Source organism: Elephas maximus, chromosome 24 (genome assembly GCF_024166365.1).
Source record: "Elephas maximus indicus isolate mEleMax1 chromosome 24, mEleMax1 primary haplotype, whole genome shotgun sequence".
In the NCBI taxonomy this organism is placed as follows: Eukaryota; Metazoa; Chordata; class Mammalia; order Proboscidea; family Elephantidae; genus Elephas; species Elephas maximus.
Window position 1 is genome coordinate 46,623,196 of NC_064842.1, and position 19,431 is coordinate 46,642,626.

Below are 19,431 nucleotides of genomic sequence, written 5' to 3' on the forward strand. Positions count from 1 at the left end.
CAGTGCTGGGTGGGGGAAGGTGTCAGGTTGCAAGAACTGTGTGGGGGAGATCAAAGGCAATGTCAGGGCCTAAATGAATGTGCCAACAAGTGGTGTTAACCCTGGAGGACAGGGGAGCTGTGTGAAGTTCTGGATCCCAAAGGAACTGTATGTGCACTTAGCACAGGAGAGGGAGGGTAGGGTTCAGGATCATGGGCCAGGTTTAGAGTTGGTACTAAAAGGCAGGGGTGAATACCAGTGTTCAGATACTTGGCGAAAAGCTTCACACAGGAAGGCTTTGAGTTACTAAGCTCTGGCCCCGCATATCCTCCATATTAAAAAAAACTGTATCATTTTACCCTCCTCGTTTTTCTGCCTCTCCCTTCTTCCTCTGATTCCCAGGAGATTGTTATTCGGGGGATGAAAATCCTGACATCGAGTGTGCTGACTGCCCCATTGGTTTCTACAACGATCCACACGACCCCCGCAGCTGTAAGCCATGCCCCTGTCGCAATGGGTTCAGCTGCTCGGTGATGCCCGAGACAGAGGAGGTGGTGTGCAATAACTGTCCCCTCGGGGTCACTGGTAAGGCCTAGGGCCTGTGCTGGGCCTGCTTCTTCCTGTTCTGATTCTGTGGATTTGTGTCAATAGCTTCTACTCCAAGGAATTTCTAGGAAATTATCATTAAAAAAAATAGCATGGAGTCCATTTCAACTCATGGCAACCCCACGTGTGTCAGAGTAGAACTGTGCTCCATAGAGTTCTCAATGACTGATGTTTCAGAAGTAGGTTGCCAGCTCTTTTTTCCGAGGTGCCTCTTGGTATACTCGAACCTCCAACTTTAAGTTAGCAGCTGAGCACGTTAACCATTTGTACTACCCTGGGACTCCAGGAAATTATGATTGCTTTGGGTTAATCTAAATGCCCTCATTCTAAAGAATATTGTGATGCCCAAGAGGTAAAGTGACTTGAACGAAGATAAAGCAGCAAACATATAAAGCTGTTTTAGGAGGTTTATAATCAACCAACAGGTGAAGAAAAGATTTCAGTCCAAATACATGGTTAAACTAAATTTTATAAAATAACCAAAAACTTAGTGAACTCTTAAGTTTCAGCATTTCTCTGCTGTTCAGTCTAAAAGAATGAATTCATCAGCAGCGCCCTTAGGGGTATGGCTCTAAATCCCATTACTTCTGTGGAGATGCTGGCTTTTCCCAACCAGCTAGATAACTGGGAGGAAGCCTCCTGGTGGTGCTGCTGTGTTCTAATATCAGCAGCCCACTGTGGAGCGCCTGCTCCTGGGGGTGGTATTGTGGAGGTGGGGGTGGGGGGAGCATGTCTCCCTGGCTGTTTTAGAGGGTGGCTTGCTACTTTGAGCCTCTGGGTCTGGTCTTGCCGCCAATGGATGAGAACTTGGGCCTGGCCATTGGTTCCTTCCCAGGTGCCCGCTGTGAACTCTGTGCTGATGGCTACTTTGGGGACCCCTTTGGGGAACGTGGCCCCGTGAGGCCCTGTCAGCCCTGCCAGTGCAATGACAACGTGGACCCCAGTGCACCTGGGAACTGTGACCGCCTGACAGGCAGGTGTTTGAAGTGCATCCACAACACGGCTGGCTTCCACTGTGACCAGTGCAAACCTGGATACTTCGGGGATCCCTTGGCCCCTAACCCAGCAGACAAGTGTCGAGGTAGGATTGTGCCCTAAGACAGGGTGTGTGTGTGTACACATAAGCTTGCTAATCTGCAAGGGCAAGCATAATTGATATCATGCTGTTTACTTTGGTTTCCCTGACCAACTGGCCCGTGAACAGCCTGGACCTTTTGCCAGTCAAAGGCCTCAGACCATTCCCCCGGCGGCAGGGCTCTGGAAGGCACAGCTGGAGGAGCTCGGGAGGGCTAAAGCTGGGTGGGAAGAGTGGAAAGGTCAGCTTTACATTCCTAAGTGGGAGAGGAGTTAAAGAAGTGGCTGCCAAACCTCTCGTGGGAGAGTCATGACTCAAGAAGAAGACTGAACAAACTGAAGCGGGGCGATAAAGTAGTTTAAGAGACCCTCTCAGGAAGCCTGTGTAGCTGATGTATAGAAAGAGAACAGCCAAGCATTCTCCTAACAAGATGGCTCCAAAGAGGCAGCTCTCAGGTGGCATTCCGAAGGGCTGCTGCAGATCAAAGCACGACATGCTCGTTGGTGCTCTTGCTCAGCTCTCCTTGCAAACCTTGTCACAGGTTCTATTCCAGAGGCAAGTTCTGTTCTAGAGGAGCTGGCCTGCCCTAGAGCCTCAATCCTTAGCCACGAAGTTCCCAGACAAGCCCTGACACCTAGAACCTGGGGACTTTGCATATTATAAAGTCCAGAGTACCTCCGAGAACCCAGTTTAGGGGACTCCTGGTTCCCTAGGAAGGCCAAGAGGTCTGCAGGGAGCCCAGAACCTCCCAGTCACACCAGAGACCCTACCCCTGAACCTCTGAGGATCTCTATGCAACCTGGGGCTTCTACCAAGGGGCCCAGACCCTGGGGGGTTCGTGGGCCAGAAAGCACCCCATCCTAGGAAGAGCTACACATGATATCACCAATCCTGAGTTCAAGTTCAGTTTTGTAACACACTCACTGCATTACATTGAACATGCCAGTGAATCTCTCTGAGCCTTCAATTTTCTTATGCATGAATAATATTTAGCTCAAAGTTGTTCTGAAGATAAAATAACATGAGAAAGCATGTTGTAAATTCTTCCTGTAATTCTAGCTATGAGGTGTTATTAACAGGAATTTCACTGACTTTAAACCATACATTTCTTCACTTAACTATGTTATCGAGCACCTACTATATACCCAATGCAGAGCTAGATGCCAAGGTTATGCCAGTCCCAGCTCCTGAGGAGCTCAGAAATATGTATGCAAGTAACTGCAGTACAGTTAGATAAGTGATAATATTACTATGTAACAAGAGTTTTGTGAGCATTAAAGATAGAGCAACACAGGGGATCCCTGTAACTCCATTAGAGCAACGTTTATCCATTGTTATATCCTCAGCACCTACAATAGAACCTGGCACATAGTAGGTGCTCAATCAATTTGATTGAATTAACGAAGGTCTCGCTTCCTTGCTACATTTGCTATGTCAGAGGCAACACAGCAGAAGGAAAAGAACATAGGTGTTAGGGGCAGACAGATCCAGGTTCACATTCCAGCTCTGCCATTTACTTGCTGTGCAACTTTGGGCAAGTTACTCACCTTCTCTGAGCTCACATTCTCTTCTGTGAAATGGGAGAAACCTCTACATCTACAACGTCTGGTACATAATGGGCTCAGAAGAAATGTTATTTCCCTTGTGAGCAAGGCTGGAGGGCCTGCAGAATATCTAAGAGGCTTACAATCTAACAAGAAGAAGAAAACAAGTGCCAGAAAGGATGGACTGTTGTACATCCGCACTCACCAAACTAATTTGCCAGATGATTCTTAAGACCTGCCTGTATTAGGGATGTGCTTGGAGGCTTAGCCAAGAGGCGAATCCAACATGAGATGAATGGACAAGGGCAAACAAGGATTCTTTGCCATTGGTGACTTGACCTTCTTCCTTTGCTCGTTTTTATGCCTCCAGATTCTGGAGTTACCTTGCTGTGAATGCTCCCTGACTGTTTGTCTGTCTCTGATCTCTAGCTTGCAACTGCAACCCTATGGGCTCAGCGCCTGTGGAATGTCGAAGTGATGGGAGCTGTGTCTGCAAGCCAGGATTTGGGGGCCTCAACTGTGACCATGCAGCATTAACCAGCTGTCCAGCTTGTTATAACCAAGTCAAGATTCAGGTGTGCACGCCCAGCAGAGCCGCTTCTTAGCACTCCCTGTGCCATCTGCAGAATTTCAAATTCCTGAAGCGTCTACTGGGTGGTTATGTCATAGATCAAGGGCTGTGCTAGTTTCCTGGGGGAAGAGGGGTGGTGATAGTTCATTTTTCTCCCTTTAATCGTTGCTGTATTAAAAAACCACTGCTGTATAATAATAAGGAGCCCTGGTGGTACAGCGGTTAAAGCAATTGACTGCTGACCAAGAGGTTAGCTGTTCGAAATCACAAGCGGCTCTGCGGAAGAAAAATGTGGCAGTCTGCTTCCATAGAGATTTACAGCCTTGGAAGCTCTATGGGGTCTATGAGTCAGAACTGACTCGGCAGCAGTGAGTTTGGTTTTTGGTATAACAGTAATAATACTTCATATATATGTTCTTATGTATACTATTTTCAAAGTGCTTTTTGCGAATACTCTCTTAGTTACCTAGTGATACTGTAACACGGATACCACAAGTGAGTGGCTTTACAAAACAGAAATTAATTTTTTCACAGTTCTGGAGTCTAAAAGTCCAAAGCAAGGTCTTGACTGTGTTAATTACTAACTTGTAGGTCATCCCAGCTGTTCCTTGGTCCCTTGGCTTGTAAAGGATCCTGACATGGCTCCTGTCTTCCCCAGTTTATATGTGTGTTTCTGTGTCTAATCTGCAATTTTTTTTATAACTCAAAGTGATCAGGTTTAGTGCACACCCCACACTGACATAATGAAGAAAACCCTATTTCCAAATAGGATCATAGCCACAGGTATAGGGGTTAGGATTCCCTAACATGTTTTTGGGAGATACAACTCAATCCATAACACTACCACACTTTTACCCAAATAATGCGCACCTTCTAAGTTTGTTTGCCAACTACGGACTGCTCCCCTGCAAGGTATTTTCATAAGCGCCGCTACGCCAGTGGCTTTTTACATTCTGCTGTAAAAAATTAGCATAATATGCTTATGAAAAATACCTCATGGGGCGGGGGGAAGGGGGAGGCACGGTTGGCAAACAAATGTAGAAGATGCTCATTATTTGCATAAAAAAATCTGATAGCTCATTTGATATTCATGAAAACTTTGTTAAGCTGGGAGAAAAACTATTCTGATCTCAGTTTTAGGTGAGTGAAGTCTCAGAAAATTTGTAACTTTTCGCAGCCACATGGCCCAGTGGAACCTGTGTCCCACCCATGTCTCCTGACTCTGAGTTCAAGGTTCTTCCCACTGTCAGATGCCACTTTGTAGCTGGATTTATTTTACAAGAGACATCCCTGTAAAAATAAAGAAAAATGTGAAAATGTAAAAGATATAAGGAGTCCAGAAGGGGTCAAGGCCGTTCAAACAGGAATGGCCTTCAAATTCCAGAGAAAAATGAACTTGATGTTGTGGTTGCTATTAATTATTACTTTGCTGGGGTGAGGAGTAGGGGAAGAAAAGGCCTGAACTGGACCCCAAATGTCAAACAAGTTCAACCTGTTTTTTAAAAAATTTATCTATTTAACAAACCTTATATAACACTTTTTCTGTGCCAGGTACTGTTCTAAACCCTTGTAAATATTAAGTTATTTAGTCCATGTAACAACTCTATGAGGTAGTATCATTATTATTCCCATTATATGAGTGAAGAAAGTGACTTGCACAAGGTCACACAGCTAGTGAATAGTGGAGCCTAGAGTCAGGATTCAAACTCAAGGAGTCTAGGCTCCAGAGTCTAAACTCTCACCCGCTATGACATGCCAAGAGTTTCCGAGCTTTCCCCATCATCCCCTGGGTACCTGGTATTGGACCATGGTCTCTACCATCTGTTCTGATCCTCTTTCATGTGGTTTTAGATGGACCAGTTTACGCAGCAGCTCCAGAGCCTGGAGGCCCTGGTTTCTGAGGCTCGGGATGGTGGAGCAGTACCCAATGCAGAGCTGGAAGGCAGGATGCAGCAGGCGGAGGAGGCTATCTGGAACATCCTGAGAGAAGCTCAGATTTCAGAAGGTGATCAAGGCCAACCTCCCTTCAGACAGCAGAGAATTCATGGTTCTAGGAAGAACCACTACGCCATGTCATAGTCATCTGTGGGTATCAGTTCAGCTGGTGTTTCTGCCCAGCTCTTGCAGAGGTGAAAGGATGTCTGTGACATTCTCCTGGGACCTGAATGATAGAGATAAAAGAGCAGTTGAATGCATTCATATCTGAAGTTTTTACCATTTTGCCATAAGTCAAAGTCCCTTTTCAGCCCTGTTATGTTTGATAACTCTATGCTGACCTGGAAAGTACTCACCCTCCCTTTCCTTCTTTGTGCTCAGGTGCGATTAGATCCCTAAATCTCCAGCTGGCCAAAGTGAGGAACCAAGAAAACAGCTACCGGAATCGCCTGGATGACCTCAAGATGACGGTGGACAGAGTCCGGGCCCTGGGCAGCCAGCATCAGAACCGCGTCCAGGAGACCCGCAGGCTCATCACTCAGATGCGCCTGAGCCTGGCAGAGAGTGAAGCTTCCCTGCAGAACACTGTAGGTGTCTCTGGGTTAGGGTGCTGAGAACCACTGCTTGGCCGGGAGACCCACTGCAGATCTCCTGGCTCGTTTTCTGTCTCTCTGGCTTTCTGGTGTGTCTGGCAGATAGTCAGTCTTCTCTTCCCTGAAAGAGACCCTATTGCTTTATGTTCTTTGGCCTCCTGCAGATTCCCATCCTACTGCTTTATGTTCCTCTCTCTAGGTCATTTACTTCTGACCATATCCTCATCGTGATTTTCTTAATGACATAATTTGGTAGTGTGATAAGAAGGAGCAATTTGATTGCCCAAAACCCAAATCCACTGCTGTCAAGTTGATTCTGACTCATAGCGACCCTGTAGAACAGAGTAGAACTGCCCCCATAGGATTTCCAAGGCTTTAATGGTGGCGTAGTGGTTAAGAATTCATCTGCCAACCAAAAGGTTGGCAGTTTGAATCTACTAGCCGCTCTTTGAAACTCTATGGGGCAGTTCTACTCTGTCTTGTAGGGTAGCTCTGAGTCAGAATCGACTTGACAGCAGTGGGTTTGGTTTTGTTTTTTAGTTAATCTTTACAGAAGTAGGCTGCCACATCTTTCTCCCGTGGAGTGGCTGGTGGGTGTGAATCTCCTACCTTTGGTTAGCAGCCGAGTGCTTAACCACTGTGCCACCAGGGTTTCTTAGATTTGATCGAGTACTCTTTTATTTCTGAATTAAGAATGCGATGGTGACAATAATGTAAGTCCATGGGTGGGTGATGGATAAAAAAAATTGGAAGATAATCAGACACTCTGCTGAGGAAATAGAGTATTTAAAAAATAATATGTATTGATTTTTCACTTCTTACAAAAATAATATGTTTATTGTAGAAAATGCAACCAATAAATCAAATTCCCATATGACCTCATTACTGAAAAATAACCACTGTTAAAACTTGGTGTACAGTTTACTGGACTTTAAATACATATAAAATTATAAACACATATGTATTTTTAAACACATCTATATCCATATACAGACTTCTTTTGAACTTGGGTTTCTACATTATACCTCACTATACAGACTTTTTTAAAAGACATGAACGATGGTTGTGGTGAATCAGGGCTCTTGATGGCAGTGTCAGTGTGTGGCACCCTGTGTGGCTGAAAAAGCCACTCTGACTGGACAGATGTGGAACCTGCTGAGGTTCTGTGGTCCAGTGCAAGCCCTTAACCAATTCTCCTTTTTTGCATAGAACATTCCTCCCACCGAGCACTACGAGGGGCCAAACAACTTTAAAAGCCTGGCTCAGGAAGCCCAGAAATTGGCAGACAGGTGAGCAGCATCAGAGGCACGTCTGCTTCGGGTCGGCTCTGCAGGGGCGGACTTGAACAAGACTGTAGGGTACCAGCACCAAGCACCATATTCATTCCCTCTAGGCTCCCTTACAGCCACCCCCTTGCCTTGAAGCCATTTTTTAATGACTTGGCTTTCAGCATGTTGGTGGCCACTGGGCAGGGTAGTTTGGCAGGAGCTGAGGGTGGGAGTGTTGCATTCCCAGATTTCTCTATGACTCACAATATGGCTTTGGTCTATGTCAGATGTGATTCCTTGGGCCACGTGAAATGAATCAGCCCTTGGAAAAGAATGCTTTGCAGCTTCAGGGACTCCCAGGCTCCCACCCGGAGCCTGGGAACAAGTAGCAACGAGTTGTTTGCTAGCCTGTGGGGGCCAAGTCTGCAGAAGGGCACCTTCTTCCTGAAAACCGGCTCCACAGGACCTCAAGGACAATCTATGAACACAGGCAGCTCCAAACATTCATCCTTGCCTCTGACTATAAATCCTGCCGTGGTTAAGAGGTTTGCTCATAGCAGGAGTGCTCAGCGGCGTGGCACGCTCAGTTAATCCCTCTTGGAATTCAGTCAGCTGAAGGCGGCTGGCTTGTATTTTTGCAGCCTGAACTATCTCCTGAGCTTGTTTTCATAGCTTTCTAGGCCTGGGTCTTTTATGGGTAGACCTAGGGGGACAAAAGCGTCTGGGGTTTCTGGGTTTTATCCCCCTTGTGGTGGCCCTAGTTTACAGTTGCAGTGAAAGCGGGTAGGGCGTTGGATGCTGGATGAAATACACCCTAGGGCTTTCCTCCTGCAGAAAAGAACTTACTGATGCAATGTTTTATCATCTTGAGATTGCTCCCATGCTCCCACTCATCTCCACTCCCCTCCGCTGGGCTTCCACTGATTATGCCATAGACAGAAAAAATCATCACATGGTCTATGACGTGAGGCTAACTCTCCAGAACACCTGCTTCTTAATAGTTCCTGTAATTCCATCTATCAGTTTGCTGTCTGACTCATGACGACCCCATGTGTGTCAGAGTAAAACTGCACTCCATAAGATTTCAATGGCTGCTTTTTGGAAGTAGATCACCAGTCCTTTCTTCAGAGATGCCTCTGGGTGTACTTGAACCACGAGCCTCTAGGTTAGCAGCCAAGCGCTACCCAGGATCCATCTAGACCAAAACCAAACCTGTTGCCATTGAATTGATTCTGACTCATAGCAACCCTATAGGATAGAGTAGAACTGCCCCATTGGGATCCATCTGTTCTGGGTCAATTCTTTTATAGCCAAACCAGTTTCATTACTCCTCTCCCTTCATTTAAATGAAAAATCTGAAGGAAGCTCTTTGTTATTAAAACTCTAATTCTCTTTTTTAAAATCATTTCAGTCATGTTGAGTCAGCCAGTAATATGGAGCAACTGGCAAGGGAAACAGAGGAGCTTTCCAAACAAGCGCTATCACTGGTGCGCAAGGCTGTCAGCGAAGGAGGAGGAAGCAGCAGCCTGGACAGCTCTGTGGTGCAAGGGCTTGTGGGAAAGTATGTATCAACCAGTTCTCATGTGGACCAGCAACATCGGAATTTCCCAAGATCTGCTGCAAACCATACTTGAGGGACACCATGTTTCTTAAAAAATATTAGTGAGAAGAGGAACAAGAGAATAAGAGTATTAGCTTGAGAGAATGTAGGTATCTTTAAGGCTGGAAGAAGAAAAGTTAGATTCATCTGAGTAAAGTTTGTATTTTGTCTGGGAGATCTCAATGCCTGAGGACATAGTCACCCTCTATGGTGTTTAAAGGGTGTGATTAAACCCATCTGATGGTGTGGGGAATATAAAAATAACATATTATCAAGAATTGGGATAATTGGGTTCAATTCTTCTGACCCAACCTGTATAAACTATAAGACTTATGTTTAGATTGTAGAGAGAAACTCATATCTAACACATAACCTTGTTTGGCTCTTCTGCATAAGTCCAACTACATACTTTTAAACAAGAGGATAGATCTTTGCTTTTCTAAGAACAGTGAATTCTCAAAGTTCTCTTATTTTTTTCCTTGCAGATTAGAAAAAACCAAGTCCCTGGCCCAGCAGTTAATGAGGGAGGCCACTCAAACCGACATTGAAGCAGAGAGGTCTTATCAGCATAGTCTCCGCCTTCTCGACTCAGTGTCTCAGCTTCAGGGTGTCAATGAGCAGTCCTTTCAGGTGAGGGCCTCTAGCCTATGTGTTTGTTATCAGAAAAATAGCCATAAATGTTTTCTTCTCTGGGGGATTCCATATCATTCAGCCATCCAGCTTTTTCCCACAAGTTGACCATTCTTGCTTCACATTAGGGAGAGTATTTATCCTTCTCGTTACCCATGTCCTCGTTCTTAAACCCCAATCCTTGTCTCTGAAAAGGCCTTGGCCCATTCTGAACCTATTAGTTGTTAAAATTTTTATATCTCTTCCCTAGTTCCAGAGGCTGTTGAAACCTGTAGGAAATTATAGTTTGATGTTTATACTTGGGTACTTCCTATAGCACACCTGTTTACACAAACCTTTGATGATTGTTATGGATTGAATTTTGTCACCCCAAAATGCGTGTTGTAAATCCTAACCCATAGACCTGGGGTCATAATCCCATTTGGGAATGGTTTTTCTTTGTTATGTTAAGAAGCCGTGTCAGTGTAGGTGTGTTTTAAGCCAATCCCTTTTCAGATCAGATTAGGCATGGAGAAGCAAGCAAAGATGGATGAAGAGAGATGACAAACCACATGAAGATCGCCCAGGAACAGAAGCTCAGAAGAGATAAGGACCTTCCTCCAGAGACCACAGAGAGAGAAAGCCTTACTCTAGAGCCGGCACCCTGAATTCGGGTTTCTAGCCTCGTAATGACCCAAAGCCATGATATTTTCAGTCACATCCTATACATGTGAAAGCTAGACAATTAGTAAGGAAGACCAAAGAAGAATTGATGCCTTAGAAATATGGTGTTGGGGAATGATATTGAATATACCATGGACAGCCAGAAGAACGAACAGGTCTGTCTTAGAAGAAGTACAGCCAGAGTGCTCCTTGAAAGGGAGGAGGGCAAGACTTCATCTCACATACATTGGACATGTTATCAGGCAGGACCAGACTCTGGAGAAGGACAACATGCTTGGTAAAGTAGAGGGTCAGCGAAAAAGAGGAAGACCCGCAATGAAATGGATTGACAGTGGCTACAACAATGGGCTCAAATATAGCAATGACTGTGAGGATGGCACAGGACCTGGCAGTGTTTCATTCTGTTGCACATAGGGTCACTATGAGTTGGAACCAATTCAAAGACACTTAACGATGACAAAACAACAGCCTCCTAAACCGTGAGAAAATAAATTTGTTTGTTAAAGCCATCCACTTGTGGTGTTTCTGTTATAACAGCACTAGATAACTAAGCTATTCATAATCCCCCATGTGTCTTTCAGTTTGTCATACTGTGGGGGCTTGTGTATTGCTGTGATGCTGGAAGTTATGCCACCAGTATTCAAATACCAGCAGACTAGGGAGAAAGATCTGACAGTCTAATTCTGAAAAGATCTAGCCAGTGAAAACCTTATGAATAACAGCAGAACATTGTTTGATACAGTGCCAGAAGATAAGCCACACAGGTTGGAAGGCACTCAGAAGACAACTGGGCAAGAGCTGCCCCCTCAAAGTAGAGCCGGCCTTAATGATGGATGGAGTCAAGCTTTCGGGACCTTCATTTGGTGATGTGGCAAGACTCAAAATGAGAAGAAACAGCTGCAAATGCCCATTAATAATCAGAACCTAGAATATATGAAGTATGAATCTAGGAAAATTGGAAGTAGTCAAAAAGGAAATGGAATGCATAAACATTGATATCCTAGGCATTAGTGAGTTGAAATGGACTGGTACTGGCCATTTTGAATCGGACAATCATAGGGTCTGCTATGCTGGGAATGACAACTTGAAGAGGAATGGTGTTGCATTCATCTTAAAAAAGAACATTTCAAGATCTATCCTGAATTACAACGCTGTCAGTGATAGGATAATATCCCTATGCCTATAAGGAAGACCAGTTAATACAACTATTATTCAAATTTACGCATGAACCACTAAGGTGAAAGATGAAGAAAATGAAGCTTTTTACCAACTTCTGCAGTCTGAAATTGATCAAACATGCAATCAGGATGCATTAATAATTACTGGAGATTGGAATGCAAAAGTTGGAAACAAGGAAGGAGGATTGGAGTTTGAAAATATGGCCTTGGTAATAGAAATGATGCTGGAGATCGCATGATAAAGTTTTGCAAGACCAACGACTTCTGCACTGTGAATACCTTTTTTTTTTACCACCATAGAGGCAACTACACATGGACCTTGCTGGATGGAATACACAGGAATCAAACTGACTACATCCGTGGGAAGAGATGATGGAAAAGCTCAATATCATCAGTCAGAACAAGGTGAGGGGCCGATTGCTGAACAGACCATCAATTGCTCATATGCAAGTTCAAGTTGAAACAGAAGAAAATTCGAGCGAGTCGACAAGAGCCAAAGTATGAACTTAAGTATATCCCACCTGAATTTAGAGGCCATTTCAAGAATAGATTTGATGCGTTGAACACTAAAGACCAAAGATGAGATGAGTTGTGGAATGACATCAAGGACATCACACATGAAGAAGTCAAGAGGTCATTAAAAAGATGCGAAAGAAAGAAAAGAACAAAATGGATGTCAGAAGACACTCTGAAACTCGCTATTGAATGTAGAGTAGATAAAACAAAAGGAAGAAATGATGAAGTAAAAGAGTCGAACAGAAGATTTCAAAGGGCAGCTTGAGAAGATAAAGTATTACAGTAAGTGCAAAGACCTAGAGATGGAAAACCAAAAGAGAAGAACATGCTTGGCATTTCTCACACTGAAAGAACTGAAGAAAAAATTCAACCCTCGAGTTGCAGTAGTGAAGGATTCCGTGGGGAAAATATTAAATGACGCAGGAAGCATTAAAAGAAGATGGAAGGAATACACAGAGTCAATATATCAAAAAGAATTAGTCAATGTTCAACCATTTCAGGAGGTACCATATAAGCAGGAATCATTGGTACTGAAGGAAGAACTTCAAGCTGCACTGAAGACATTGGTGAAAAACAAGGCTCCAGGAATTGATGGAATGCCAGTTGAGATGCTTCAGTAAACGGATGCAGCACTGGGAGTACTCACTCATCTATGCCAAGAAATTTGGAAGACAGCTACCTGGCCAATTGACTGGAAGAGATCCATGTTTATGCCTATTCCCAACAAAGATGATCCCACTGAATGTGGAAATTATCGAACAATACCGTTAATAATCACATGCAAGTAAAATTTGCTAAAGATCATTCAAAAGCAACTGTAGCAGTATATCGACAGGGAACTGCCAGAAATTCAAGCTGGATTCAGAAGAGGATGCAGAACCAGGGATAGCATTACTGATGTCAGATGGATCCTGGCTGAAAGCAGAGAATACCAGAAAGATGTTTACCTGTGTTTTATTGACAATGCAAAGGCATTCAATTGTGTTGATCATAACAAATTATGGATAAAATTGTGAAACATGGGAATTTCAGAACACTTAATTGTGCTCATGAGGAACCTGTACACAGATCAAGAGGCAGTCGTTGAAACAGAACGAGGGGATACTGGGTGGTTTAAAGTCAGGAAAGGTGTGTGTTCTTTCACCATACCTATTCGGTCTGTATTCTGAGTAAATAATCTGGGAAGTTGGACTATATGAAGGAGAACAGGGCATCAGGATTGGAGGAAGACTCATTAACAACCTGTGGTATGCAGATGACACAACTTTGCATACTGAAAGTGAAGAGAACTTGAAGTACTTACTGTTGAAGATCAAAGACCACAACCTTCAGTATGGGTTACACCTCAACATAAAGAAAACAAAAATCCTCACAACTGGACCAATAAGCAACATCGTGATAAATGCAGAAAAGATTAAAGTTGTCAAGGATTTCATTTTACTTGGATCCACAATCAACACCCTTGGAAACAGCAGTCAAGAAATCAAAAGACCCATCTCATTGGACAAATCTGCTGCAAAAGACCTCTTTAAAGTGTTGAAAAGCAAAGATATCATCTTGAAGACTAAGGCGCACCTGACCCAAGCCATGGTGTTTTCAATCACCTTCTATGCAGGTGAAAGCTGGACAATGAGTAAAGAAGACTGAAGAAGAATTGACACCTTTGAATTGTGGTGTTGGAGAAGAACATTGAATATACCGCGGACTGCCAAAAGAACGAACAAATCTGTCTTGGAAGAAGTACAACCAGAATGCTCCTTAGAAGCAAGGATGGCGAGACTACGTCTCACGTACTTTGGAAGTGTTGTCTGATGGGATTAGCCCCTGAAGAAGGACATCATGCTTGGTAAATTAGAGGGTCAGTGAAAAAGAGGAAGACCCTTAATGAGATGTATTGACGCAATGGCTGCAACAATGGGCTTAAGCATAAAAATGAGGGTGAGGATGGTGCAGGACTGGGCAGTGTTTTGTTCTGTTGTACATAGGGTCACTATGAGTAGGAACTGACTTGATGGCACCTAACAACAACAAAAGATAACTAAGACAATGATAGATGTCAAAAGTCATTCTATTCAGAAGACTTTTTGCTTTGGAAAAGTTTTACATTGTTTCTACCTATTCATTCCCTTAACTGTGCCAAACTTACTAAACACCAAAACCAAACCAGTTGCCAGAGAGTTGACTCTGACTCGTGGCAACCCTATGTATTTCAAAGTAGAACTGCGTTCCATAGGGTTTTCAGTGGCTGATTTTTCTGAAGTAGATAGCCAGGCCTTTTCTTTCATGATGCCTCTACGTGGACTCAAATCTCCACACTTTCTGTTAGCAGCTGAGTGTGTTAACTGTTTGTACCCCCGCCCCCCACCCCGGACTCTTGAAAATTTGCTGAATTAAGAATATTCAGCTTTCTCTCTATAGCAAAAAGCATTCACAACAATTCCTACAAATATAAAAAAAAAAAGAGGTTCCTATAAATATATAAACTAACACATAATATTTTTGAACCCACCACCCCCCCCCCAAAAAAATACAGAACAAAGACTGTTTGAATGTTGGGGGACCTGCTGCCTGACTGTCATGGGTCACATTGCCTCATTTCTGTTAGGCTTTGGGCCTGGATGGCTGGTGACTGCCTCGTAGCTTCTTAAGGCTGCTGCTGTTTGCGAACAGTGATGCTAGATTTTAAGAAGGCTGGTGTGGCAACTGGTGAACAGAAGTCAGACTCATTTATTTCTTTGGGCTCTCAGGAAGAAGCAAAGAAGATTAGACAAAAAGCTGATTCTCTCTCCAGCCTGGTGACCAGGCATATGGATGAGTTCAAGCGTGTACAAAGAAATCTGGGAAACTGGGAAGAAGAAACTCAGCTGCTCCTGCAGAATGGGAAGAATGGGAGACAGGTATTCTTTTGTTAATTTGTTCACTCTGCAAACATGTATTGAATGCCTACCATGTGAATAAATATGGCAAGAGGAACCATTGAACGCTCTCTGCTTACAGAGGGAGTAGCTGAGACCCAGAGACCTTGATGTAATCAGCTCAGCTCCACCCCATGAGTCAGCTCTCAAACTGAGGCGTAGGATCCAGCCCTCCTAGGACCTATTTTGGGCAGAGTTCTGTCTACTAGCTCTGCTCCAGGAAATATCTGGAGTTTAAAATTATGTTTTGCAAGACTTCTCATGTCCCTGACAATGGACTAGAGTTTGACCTGTTCTCTCTGTGGAATATGTCATTGGATTATAAAGTTTGCCCTGTGCCAGATTGTCGAGGGGCTTGCTACAGTGCCCACTGACTCTGCGGAGAATCACAGCACTCTGTTGTCATGAAGAGAAAAATGTTGGGGTGATTTTGCTAGCAGGAATGCATTTCTCAGTGGAGGTTACGTTTACGCTAATCTTGTTCTCTCTGCCTATTTACAGAAATCAGATCAGCTGCTCTCTCGTGCCAACCTTGCTAAAAGTAGAGCCCAAGAAGCACTAAGTATGGGCAATGAAACTTTTTACGAAGTTGAGAACATCTTAAAGAATCTCAGAGGTGCGTGTGTCATGGTTCAGGTCACCTGAGTATTTTAGAGGTCCAACCATGACTTTCATTTATTATGAATCCTCTTGTATCTCCCTAAATGGTAGGTACATTGGAATATTACTAGATGTGTAATAAATATATTGCTAAAGAGAAAAAAAATTTTTTGGAATCCTCTTGTATCTCCCTAAATGGTAGGTACACTGGAATATTACTAGATATGTAATAAATATATTGCTAAAGAGAAAAAGCTCATTCATATTTGATATAGTGGAAAGAGAATTGAACTAGATTTGAGAAGGCTTGGGTTCTGGTCTCTGCAAGGTCACATGACTGGGCTGAGCTAGTTGTGTGACCATAGCCAGATACATAGCCTTTCTGGACCCTAATTTATAAGTTTTAAAGGGAAAATGTTGAACTAAGTGATCTTTAAGGTCCCTCACAGACCCAAAATATCAGGCCTGTACAGACACTTTCCCTGGTGTTTTGTAGCGTGGTTGTGCCTAATACAGAACCAATATGGCTGCTTCGTGCTGATGGTGGAGCAAGTTTTGTCGCAGCATCTGGGTCTCAGGAGATTTGAGTTTGTGTCATGCAGGGATATGGTTAAAGTTTCATGCTTCTTCACTAAAGAATAAAAGAGAAACATTTCTAAACTCTTGGGATTTTTTTCACAGAAAGTACTTCTCTATCCATTCTAACCAATTCCCAAATATTGTCATTGGCAACTGAAGGCTTAAAGCTTTGGTTTGAAATTTTGGGCTTTGAAGATTCTGCCTACTTCTGATTCTCTTTGGGGGTCTTAATATGTTTGCAGTGTTGGGGACCCAGGGCAGTTTCTCTAAGCAAAGAACTAAATATGGCCCTGTGAATGCTTCCTTTAAGATGCATTCTCCTGGACAGGAAAGAGAAATTCCAGCCACGACTTCTCCTACCCTTATTGCTGGAGCAGAAGCATAGCAAGGGAGAGGGGGAAGGCAGAGAGGGGTACTTGCCCCCAGGCCCAAGTCCAGGAGGGTGCCAGATGAGGCATGGAATGACATTCAGAGGCACTACAAATATGAAAGGCACCTGACTTAGGCAGCTGGACCAGAGGCGGGAAGGTGTTTCTGCTGACGCCTGCCGGTATCAAGGTCTATTCATTTTGAATTTGTGGGGGGAGGGAGGGAGCAATTTAGAGATCGTCCCTGAGCGCTCAAGTGGGGGGCACAACTTAGAGATTGCCCCTGGGCACTCATTACCCTCCCTACATCCTTGCCCCCAAGCAGTGATAATGCAGCTTCTCAGCCCCTTTTCACCCATTTGTAGGTTATTTTTCATATTCAGGGCAATGTTTTCTTCATTTCAGAGTTTGACCTGCAGGTTGGAGACAGGAAAGCAGAAGCTGAAGAGGCTATGAAGAGACTCTCCTTCATTAGCCAGAAGGTTGCAGATGCCAGTGACAAGACCAAGCAAGCAGAAGCGGCCCTGGATGGTGCTGCTGCCGACGCCCAGAGGGCAAGGAATGCAGCAAGTGAGGCTCTGGAGATCGCCGATGGGATTGAACAGGTAAAGCAAAATCAAGATGCCCGCTGGCAGGCCCCGCACGAGGGTGCTGTGGAAGAAGAGAGAGCATTGGGTTCATTTTGGTTCCTATTGATCAGAGTCCTGTCATGGTCCAGGGCAGTCCCAAATCCACATGTCTGGCTTTCTGCTGATTCCTAAGGCTGTAACTGACTGCATGATAAAGCCTGATGTTTTCAGCTCCCCTTGTTGCACAACGGAGTCCTGGTGGCACAGTGTTTAAGTGTTAGGCTGCTAACCAAATGTTGGTAGTTCAAATCCACTAGCCGCTCTGTGGAAGCCCTATGGGGCAGTTCTACTCTGTCCTATAGGGTTGCTATGAGATGGCAACAGGTTTGGGTTTTTTGTTGTTGTTGTTGTTGTTGGGCATCATAAGAGGAACCATTCAAGATTTTTTTTTTATATAGACTATTTCAGTGGTTTGATCCCAGCTTATGAAATTGTGGAGTTCTAGGTTCCTTGTTCTGGTCCACGTCCTGCGTCTAAACTCCACTTACTTATTCTTTTTTTCTCTTTCCTTGTACTATATGCCAGCACTGTGCTTGGTGTTGGGGATCTGGAGATGAGAGAGACCTAGTGTCCCTCCTCAAAGAGCATTCATTGTAATGGCGGGAGACAGACAAGTAATACAACACATGTGGTAAACTCTTGCCAGCCGGAAGAGAGCTTCTTAGTGCCTATTTAAGCATGAATTCTAGAAAGTTTATGCAACTCTATAGAAAAATTCCAGAGGGAACTCTTGATACCTGGACTGTTTGGCCTCATTCATGGACCACTGGTCACTTGCAAAAGCAATACAAAATTTTTAAGATGAATTTCTTCACATTTTGATCTTATGCTATAATTATCAGAGTATTTTATTTACTTTTATTACACATGTTTAGTGTAAAAACATCATAAAATTAAAAAAGTATCAAGCCAAAAAAATTTTTTTGAATTCTAAGTCCCTTGAAGGTAGAGATCAATTTCACGTGCGTCTTCGTACAGCTTCTAGCATCAAGACTTCTGCAATTTGATGCTTAGTTATAGTATATTGATAAAGATATTGATAAGCTTTGTCCTTACAAAAAGCAAAAGCTAAAAGCTGTAGGGCCATTCTCTGCACCTCAAACCCAACTGTCTCAGGGGTCCTACTAAAGTCATTCAAAATACTGGCAGCAGAGGAACATGACTGAGAATGATCCGAGTTTCTTGTCTTCTGGGTTTTCCCAAATGGCTCCTATTGTGTTCACCATTTGGTGAGTATTGAACTCAGAGGGAAGCAGTGTCTCATGGCTGACCCTCCTAGTCTCAAGAGACAGGGCCCAAAATTAACTTGTCTGAGGCACAGGCTGGGGTAGGGTGTGTCCCCAAGTCTGACTCTCTCATTGTTCATCTAATTTACCCCATCAGGGCCTAGCTGCAGCTGTATTTTTTTCTGCAGTAGCCTTTGGGATATTATCGTGTCTGACCCTTGTCTTTCCTTCCGTCCCTGGCTCCTTTTCTTCTCCCAGGAGATAGGGAGTCTGAACTTGGAAGCCAATGTGACAGCAGATGGAGCCTTGGCCCTGGAGAAGGAACTGGCCACTCTGAAGAGTGAGACAAGGGAAGTGGAAGGAGAGCTGGCAAGGAAGGAGCGGGAGTTTGATGTGGATACGGATGCGGTGCAGATGGTGAGTTCCCGCTGCTTTCCATGGGAGGTCCCTTTAATCTTGCCAATATGAGAAACACCCTTTCAAGGCTGATTTATACTTATTTTTCCTCAGGTGATTGCAGAAGCCCAAAGAGTTGACTCTAGAGCCAAGAATGCTGGATTTGCAATCCAAGACATGCTCAACACATTGGATGGCATCTTACACCTAATAGGTACGTGGAATATCCACAAGCTTCCAGCCCCATACCCCCCGGGCTTTTTCCCCAGAAGGCTCACTCTACCTAGCCCTGATGGATGGGAGTCTCAACTTTCCTTAAGGGTATCAGGAAATTTGATTTATTTCAGGCTCAGATCCTTGATGCAGATCACTTTATACTTTCTGGGCTCTGTTTTACCATCTCTAAGCTGGGTCACTGAACACTTACTGCCCTTGGTGATAGAGGACTATGGGTCAAAGAACTGGGTGGGTTCACGGTACTTCACAGCTAAAGGGGATACCAAACAAGTTGAGGGCCCTGCTAAAGAGTGTCGACCTGAGCCTGAGAAGCCAGTGGATGG

The 19,431-nt window shown here is 44.0% G+C and overlaps 1 protein-coding gene across 4 annotated transcripts in view; it reads left to right on the forward strand.

Moving 5' to 3' along the window:
* LAMC2 (laminin subunit gamma 2) overlaps positions 1–19,431 on the forward strand; it is a 78,816-nt gene that overhangs the window by 54,753 nt on the left and 4,632 nt on the right. For 3 of the 4 annotated variants that reach the window (XM_049868099.1, XM_049868097.1, XM_049868098.1), the window contains exons 11-23: positions 382–564; positions 1,421–1,666; positions 3,634–3,779; positions 5,627–5,780; positions 6,092–6,297; positions 7,513–7,592; positions 8,983–9,132; positions 9,657–9,801; positions 14,906–15,055; positions 15,575–15,689; positions 17,026–17,225; positions 18,734–18,892; positions 18,986–19,085. In XM_049868099.1, the coding sequence (XP_049724056.1) occupies positions 382–564; positions 1,421–1,666; positions 3,634–3,779; positions 5,627–5,780; positions 6,092–6,297; positions 7,513–7,592; positions 8,983–9,132; positions 9,657–9,801; positions 14,906–15,055; positions 15,575–15,689; positions 17,026–17,225; positions 18,734–18,892; positions 18,986–19,085 (2,034 nt within the window). The other variant, XM_049868100.1, reaches the window with a different exon arrangement.